At 52.1% G+C, this 8339-nt stretch overlaps 1 protein-coding gene across 1 annotated transcript; it reads right to left on the bottom strand.

Annotated features, from left to right (window-relative positions):
* Positions 1 to 940: 940 nt before the first annotated feature.
* On the bottom strand, positions 941 to 2672 carry LOC119335280. Its single transcript, XM_037607421.1, has 3 exons — positions 1708 to 2672; positions 1479 to 1523; positions 941 to 1385 (listed from the first exon to the last, which is right to left on the bottom strand). The coding sequence occupies exons 1-3, from the start codon at positions 2519 to 2521 to the stop codon at positions 1261 to 1263; spliced, it is 984 nt and encodes a 327-aa protein (XP_037463318.1). The 5' UTR covers positions 2522 to 2672; the 3' UTR covers positions 941 to 1260.
* Positions 2673 to 8339: the final 5667 nt, after the last annotated feature.

The raw sequence follows: 8339 nt of genomic DNA, 5'->3' as shown, positions 1-8339 counted from the left end.
ACTTTCCAATGAGCCTGTAAGTTGTCGTTATGATCACCGTGTTGCAGGTGACATTTGGTTGAGCAACCCCAAAGTCCATAGTACGGTAAGAAGTGACTACGATACTCTCGTGGTCTAAGGAGCAAAACCACACCTTAACAGTCTGTGTTATTACAATTGATTACAGACGATATAAACTCAATTCATAACAGACAAGTTTGGGTCAATTCAATATTATCGTTGTTCTAACGTCATACTCTCAATGTTGTTTTAGGACTATCGTTACACTTAACGATATCCTGCGATCCGAAAAACATGATCACTAACAACACTTGAGCTAGTCTTAGAGGCAAGACTAGGAACCTATTATTTATCGTTTATCATTTAGCACGTGCATATGAGTTTTCCACTGAATCGCATATTCTAGGATCATAGGAGTTATAGAATGAAACAGAAACTCCTAATTATAAACACTGAAACATAGTAATACAATATTATTGTCTCTAGGGCTATTTTCAACATGGGGTAGGCATGTCTCAACCCATGAAGGAACCATGCCATACGGGTAAAATCACGCATCTCCACGGAGTGTATAATCTACTTCAATATTTATGTCCATTGTCATGGACAACTTGAGTTTTAACACTATAGATAACCAACACCTAATCTTTTGTACAATGGTCGGTTGTAATAATGAATCTACTAGTGCACTTGTTATCCCCTCCCATTCGTTACTTGTATGTAAGTTTCACGTCTTTATCGTGTTATTGACATTCTCCTTGTGTCACGTCGTGCAATGAGTGAGAAGCATCCCATTTAATTAGAAATCTTGCATATCACATTCCTTGCATACTTTTGACACTGATTCTAGATTGTATGGGTGGTTGAGAACCATGTTTTCTATCCTTGCAACAAAGACTAATTCACTCGCAAGCATGACTCCCGTCTCCCGACAAGAGAATGAAGGTGTCGTGCTAGAAAATTAATTAGCAAAGTCACCACAGACGCCTCGCTGGTTACAAGCTACCACAACATGTAAATTCGGCGGCAATGCACTCGCACATATCTTTTGTTCACCTGAGTATGCCGCCCTCGTTATGTTTGAATGTAGTACGGTCTGCATATCATATGCATCATACATATCGCCCAAAACTACAAGAAAAAATATCTCAAGGCTTCGTGTTGTATACACCGGAACCGTCTCCACCTGACGTGGGTCCATACCCTCCTTTCTTCTTTGCACATGCGGAAGACTGTTCATGGGAATTCTTTGAGGTCGGCTCAGAAGAATCTATTTTCGTTACTCTGGACGCCGCAGGTGACCACTTTGCTCGATCTGAGCTTGCGTATGTACATCACGAGCCCCCCAATGCCGATAGCTGCCGAAACTGAGAACACGACGGTTGCTGCATAACAGAAATGACCACAATTAATGAAATTGTTTCTTCAGATAATGGAAAGTGCGAGTGAGGTTTTGGGTGGTGGCTCGCAGTTCGCACCAGCTACCACTCCGGCTGATGCTCCATGCCCTGTCACGCGGCCATCTGTGTAAAAAAGAAACACGATCAATTGAACAGATTAGTTTGACATGCATAATTTCTGTTTTACGCAGATCCTGGCGTTGAGAACTACTAGTAACCTCTGAAGTCTCATCAAATCATATGCTTTTTAGTTGAATTGAACGTTTCCAAATGCAGTTATAGAACAAAACCGAGAGCCGGAGCGCACCTGCACAGTCCGTGGTGGAGTTCCGGCCGCCGTCGCAGATGCAGACGAAGTCCCTGGTGGCGGGGTCGAAGCCGCAGGTGCCGTTGGCGCCGCGGCGCCGGTCCTGGCACTGCAGGCATCGCGTGGTGACCGGGATCTCGAAGTCCACCCGGACCCCGTAGTCCGGCACCTGGTCGTAGGGCGGGAACTTGTCGCCCACGGCGCGCCAGTACACGGTGGTGTAGGCCTCGCAGTGCCGCAGCATGGCCCTGAGCGACTCCGCCGCGCGGGGCCGGTACGCGCAGCAGCTCATGTTCCCTTCCTCCAGCGCGCCGCGGCAGCCCGGCAGGTTCCGGCACAGGTACCCGGCGCTGTCGCACGCCGAGTCGCACCGGTCCGGGTACCGGTCGCAGATTGCCGGCCGCGGCGCCACGATGACGCGCTCCTCGTCGCAGTTGAAGAAGAGGTGGTCGTTCCTCGGGGACAGCGAGAAGCGGGTGCTGGTGTCCAGGCTGAAGGGCGCGGCGTGGATGGAGGTGAAGGGCCGCGCGCACGTCCACATGGACGGGTCCGTCACCACCAGGTGCGGGTCCGCGTAGTCGGCGCCGGACACCGGGTACGTGCCGGACGGGGTGCGGAGGCGGAGCGTGGTGTTGTCGGCGCAGGTCAGCATGTTGCGGTAGTACGGGCTGCCGCAGCCGTCGTCGATGCCCAGCGGGTAGCGCACCGGGACGTCGCCGCAGCTGTCGCGGCAGAGCCCGCCGGCGACGGAGGGAGGCCGCGCCGAGACGACCAGAAGGATCGCCAACGCATGGAGGTGGAGACGCATCTCCATATCACTGGAGTTGAGTGACGCTGTGCAAATGTGCGATGGCAAGCAAGGATACCGAGAGCTTAGCTTCTTTCTTTGCCTCAAGAATGGAGAAAAAGCTAAAGAGTGGTGGTTGTTAGCTCGCTTGTGGTTGGGCTTCTTTTTTTTCACTTTCGCTTTGAGCCTCTGAGCTTTTGCTTTGCTGGGGGCATATTAGTGTCTTCTTTAACCCATTTCCGGAATCTAATCCAGTGTGCTTGCCTCCTCGGTCGGTTAAGTATCACCAAAGCAAGGCATACGCGGGATTCGCTCTCTTCTCATAGTTTTTCGGAAACACTAACTCACGTGTGGGCGTTGACCATCTCGACCACATGCGTCTATCACCGTCCAGTACTATATACATGAATTTTGTCACAATCTGACTGATTTTCTGTGCCATGTAGGACAAAGCGTGTGTATTGTGTGTGACATAGTTCGCCCACACATCCGTTTTACCACACGGAGGGGCCAGTGTGTGGGCGTTTAGCAGTTCACCCACACACCAGTTTTCAGTCACGCACAAGGGCTGGTGTGTGGGCATTTGCCATCTCGTCCACACGCCCGTCTCCTCTCCCTCACCCTAGCTGCTAGTTGCCATGTGTTTTTGCAGTGCACATGGCAACTGCCCCTAGTGTGCTTTATAAGCAGGTGGCAACTCTCTTTTTTATCTGAGTTGCCATGTGTTTTTGCAGGGTACACGGCAACTGCCTAGTGTGCACGTAAGCAGATGGCAACTCTTTTTTGCCGAGTTGCCATGTGTTTTTGCACGGTACATGGCAACTGCCCCAACGTGCACGTACATGGCAACTGCCCTAACGTGTACGTTAGCAGATGGCAACTCTTCCTTTTTACATGGCAACTGCCCTAGCATGCTTGTGAGCACATGGCAACTCTCTCAACTGCCTAGTGTTAGTATGTGGCAACTCCTAAAGTTATGAAATCATGGAAACTACATCAGATCAGACCATACATGGCAACTGCAGTTGAGCAACCATGGTAACTGCAGTTGTCCGACATGGCAACCGTAGTTCAGCGACATGGCAACTGCAGTTAAACGAACATGGACGAGGGTCTGGACCATGGCAACTGCGGGCGCGGTGGGCGTCACGCGTCGCGTGCGGGACCAGGAGGGTACGAGGCCTGACATAAGGGCGTGTGGGCGTTATCAACTTCGCCCACACGCACACGTGTGAGAGGGTTCGGGAGGGAAAAAAAGATGTGTATGGGCATTAGTTGTTTTGCCCACACACAGGTATGTGGGCTGGTTGCTGTCCATGCCACACGAGGCGTGTGGCACAACTACCCGATACACCACACGTGCGGCAGTTATCGGGACCCTAGTTTTTAAATTGACTGGAAGTTCAGAAACTGTTAAGAATAAAGCCGTGGCCGTCACGGTGGCGACCACGTCGGGTGCGTGTGCGTGCGTGCACCGGACGCGTCGGGTGCAGTCCGAGCTGCATCGGGTCTGTGGCGGGAGTGCACGGGTGTGTGTGTGAGTTGGTTAGACGAACGCGCGGGGTGTGGCCGCGCCGGGTGATGGAGCCAGCCGCGTCCCGTTGGCGTGCGTGCGCGGCGGGCACGGGAGCTGAGGAGCGTGGGGGCGTGGCGAAGTGGGAGGCTGGGCGGAAGCAGCGGAAAAGCAGACGGCTCACGCCGAGTCTCCAGGAGATCGCGTACGTGCACGTGGAGCTCGGCGCCGGGCGCTGCGTGGGCGCTGCGTCCAGCTGCATGCATGCATGAGTTGTGGGGTGGCCAGGTCGTGTGCGCGCCCGTGTAAAAGTCCCGCGTGTTGTAGTCTCTGTGTACTTGAGTTCGTGCTTGAGTACGTAAAAGAATCGGTTGTTTGTGCGGTCGGCGGCGTTCGTGCGTCGGGCATATCTTGTTGTCCACTGCCTCGTTCCTCCTCCTTCTTTCTTCTACATTCGTGCGAGAGAGAGATAGAGAGCTCCGGCGAGAGGCAAGGCGAGGCTACGGCAACAACAATTGGCATCAGAGCTTCGGTTTGGGAGCTCGCGACGGCAATGGCAATCGTGCCACGCGGCAGAGGCGTGGGCGGGTCGGTGTCGATGGCGATGCCGATGCTCACGCCGGACAACTACACGGTGTGGGCGATCAAGGCATAGGCGATCCTTGACGTCCACACTGTGTGGGAAGCGGTGGCGCCGGGCGACGCGGCGGTGAACGCCAAGAAGTGCAAGAGGGAGCGCGCGTTGATCCTTGGAGCGTTGCCGGAGGACGTGCTGCTGCAGGTGGCGACGAAGCTCACCGCCAGGGAGGTATGGGACTCTCTGAAGGTGAGGTTCGTCGGCGCCTATCGGGTGCACGCGGCGAGGCTGGCGACGCTGCGCGGGGAGTTTGATCGCCTGCGCATGGCGGACGGCGAGGCGCTGGACGTGTACGCCGGGAGGCTGGCGGGAATAACGGCACGGTACGCGAGCCTCGGGGAGACGTTGGGTGACGCGGCGCTCGTGAAGAAGCTCCTGGACACCGTCCCCAACCGCATGTTCCCCGTCGTCGCCGGCATCGAGCAATTTTGCGATGTGGCGACCATGGCGTTCGACGAGGCACTCGGGCGGCTGCACGCGTTTGACGAGCGGGTTCGGCGCCGTGGACAAGATGGCGGCGATCAACTGCTGCTGATCATGGCGCAGTGGCGGGCGCGGGAGCGGCAGCAGGGAGGAGCGTGCGACGATGACAACGGGCGGAGCGTGGCGTCGGGCAACGACAGCAACCGGCGCGGGCGCTGCTACAAGTGCGGCGAGCGCGGACACTTCAAGCGCGACTGCCCCCAGCTGCGGAGGGAGCAGGCGGCGGAGCGCACGCTGATGGCGGACGCCGGCGTTGAAGAAGGCGGACTCCTCTGAGCCACGGCTTAGGGGGGGTGAATGTTAGGAATAAAGTTGTGGCTGTCACAGTGGCGACCATGTCGGGTGCGTGTGCGTGCGTGCACCGGACGCGTTGGGTGCAACTACATCGGGTCCGTGGCGGGAGTGCATGGGTGTGTGTGTGTGAGAGAGAGAGAGAGAGAAAGGGGGAGAGAGAGAGAGAGTTGGTTAGACGGACGCGCGGGGTGTGGCCGCGCAGGGCGTTGGAACCAGTCGCGTCCCGTTGGCGTGCGTGCGCGGTGGGCACGGGAGCTGTGTAGCGCGGGGACGTGGCGAAGTGGGCGTCTGGGCTGGGCGGAAGCAGCGGAAGAGTAGGCGGCTCACGCCGAGTCTCCAGGAGATCGTGCACGTGCGTGTGGATCTCGGCGCAGGCGTTGCATGGGCGCTGCGTCCAACTACATGCATGAGTTGTGGGGTGGCCAGGTCGTGTGCGCGCCCGTGTATAAGTCCCGCGTGTTGTAGTCTATGTATACTTGAGTTCGTGCTTGAGTAAAAGTGTAGAAGTGCATGCTCTAGCCAATGCAACCAAAAAACCGATCTGATGGAAGAGACTAGGCAGTACATTATACGTCAACACTCCCCCTCACGTATGGCTCCCTCAGGCCTAAACATGGACCGAAAGTGGGCTGCAATTTAATTGTGTCAGTCGGGTCTTGAACTCAAGACCTCTTGGCTCTGATACCATGTAGAAGTGTATGCTCTAGCCAATACAACCAAAAGACCGATCTGATGAAAGAGACTAGACAACACATTATACGTCAACAAAAAGAATCGGCTGTTCGTGCGAGAGAGAGAGAGCTCCGGCGAGAGGCAAGGCGAGGCTACGGCAACAACAGAAACACCCTCAATCAGTTGGTCCATGGTGCAACGTTCCCATCGTGAAGCTCGAGATGGTGCGGACACTGTTTGGAGGTTTAACCTCAACAAAGCATATATTTTTCTTTTTTAACTCAACAAAGCCTAGATGAGGGGAGATTTTTTGGACTCACTGCCTTCCCTCCTCCAATAGGTCATCAACCCCTCCCACTCCATCGGTGTGGGAGTGCGGAGAGGCTTCGATCTATGAATGGAGCTCTGGTTTTGCTCACTTTGGGGCTTTTAGTAGGGTTGCGCGCTGGTGCTTTGTTGGTGGTGGCGGTGGCGCCACTCGAGCAACGAAAGTTTTCTCGAGCCTCCCCATCTCAATAGTGTCGGTTGCGGCCGCGTCGAGGACTTGTTGGTGCGGATCCTTAACGGACGGATAGTGTTTGTAGTGTTTGAGAGTACAGTATAATGTACGGGTCCATGCTTTCATCTTGCTCTAGTCTCTCGTAAATTGGACTAGATAATTGCCCGTGCCTCATAGTGGGAGTATAAACATTCTAATAATGGGAGTATAAACATTCTAATAGATTAGCTCGGGATTACACATCTATTATAGCTCGTGATTGCACGTCTCTTATTAAACGGGTGCGCTAAAATTTTAGCAAGTTTTTGTATTTAATTGCCAAGATTTAGTTGTCATATTATTGTTAAGCACTTATTTGGTAAGAATATATTGACTCACCAAAAAAAATATTTGTAAGAAATATTGGAGATGGAAGGAAAAATGTCATCTTATTGTTAAGCACTTGTTTGATAAGAATTCATTGACTTACCAAAGTATATTATTATTTGTAAGAAAAATCAGAGGTGGGAAAAAATAAGGGGGGCCATATATAGAGAGAGGTTGGACGAAAGAAAGGCTGAAACGGGAACCTTAGGTTATTTTTAAGTAAAGTAAAGAGTAACTTGGACTAGATAATTGCACGTGCGTTACAACAGGAGTATAAACATTCTACCAGATTAGCCTATGATTGCACGTCTATTATAGCCCATGATTGCATGTCTATTAATAAATGGGTGCGCTAAAATCTTAGCAAGTTTTTGTATATAATTGCCATGATTTTGCTGTCATCTTATTGTTAAGGACTTATTTCATAAGAATATGTTGACTTACCAAAGAGAATATTATTTAGTAGAAATATCAATGATGAGAGAAAAAAATGTCATCTTATTGTTAAGCACTAAGAATTTATTGACTTACCAAAGAATATTATTATTTGAGAAAAAATCGAAGATGGGAGAAAAAAATATGGGGAGAAAGGTTGGACGAAAGAGAGGATGAAATAGAAACCTTACATTCTTTTTAAGTAGCAGATATAGAGTTAGAGATATGTTTGGCAGTGGCCTACTAGGCAGTAAAGCTTTTATACTCGTGTTGTATTCATCTTTTTCCCTTTCCGCAGTCAATCGAGTTAATTGCAAGAATGCACCATATTGAAGGTTAGCTTATCAGAAAATATGAGTTTACATTTTTTTAAATAGAAAACATCATATCTAGCGTAATCTTTTGGCAAAAACATTGATTGGCAGATTAGACTCGTTTAAGCACATTGACAGGTGGTCCCAATATGTGCGTACATGGTGTAACGTCTTGGCTGAGACGACGTGAGATGGGACATGGGGCTCACCTATCAGTTAGATCTTATCTCCATTTCTCCTATCTTTTTGTCACCGAAAAGTTCTCTCACTTTCTCGATCCCCTTTCTCACGGTGGAACGCACGCACACCGCCCCTCATGCACGATCTCGACTGTCGCCACCCGGCCAGACTATACTGCCACTGTCGGCATCGCCTGTAAGCCCAGCGGCCGGTGCGGCTCCTTTCCCGGCCCCAGGTCACATCCGCCCTAAGCACAATGCAACAAACGAGCGCCATGTACTTGGATGCCTCGTCGGCGAGCCCAACGGCCTCTCCAGTTCTTCTCCCCGCTCTGCATCGCCCGGCCACCCAGATCGCAGCCGCCTGAAGCACAACGCAACGAACGAGCGCCATGTACTCTGACACCTCATCGGCGATCCCAATAGCCCCACAGGCTCCTCTCTCTACTTGTA

The sequence above is a fragment of the Triticum dicoccoides genome, chromosome 7B (assembly GCF_002162155.2).
Source record: "Triticum dicoccoides isolate Atlit2015 ecotype Zavitan chromosome 7B, WEW_v2.0, whole genome shotgun sequence".
NCBI lineage: Eukaryota > Viridiplantae > Streptophyta > Magnoliopsida > Poales > Poaceae > Triticum > Triticum dicoccoides.
The sequence above is the reverse complement of the archived record's forward strand: the minus strand, read 5'-3'. Positions and strand labels throughout refer to the sequence as shown.

What these genes read in the sequence shown, in the direction of transcription:
- LOC119335280 (XM_037607421.1), bottom strand. Translation starts at nt 2,521, where the DNA reads ATGGAGATGCGTCTCCACCTCCATGCGTTGGCGATCCTTCTGGTCGTC. An exon ending in CTCCACCACGGACTGTGCAG is followed by an intron (nt 1,524 to 1,707) that starts GTGCGCTCCGGC and finishes TTTTTTACACAG; the next exon opens with ATGGCCGCGTGACAGGGCAT. An exon ending in ATCAGCCGGAGTGGTAGCTG is followed by an intron (nt 1,386 to 1,478) that starts GTGCGAACTGCG and finishes TCTGTTATGCAG; the next exon opens with CAACCGTCGTGTTCTCAGTT.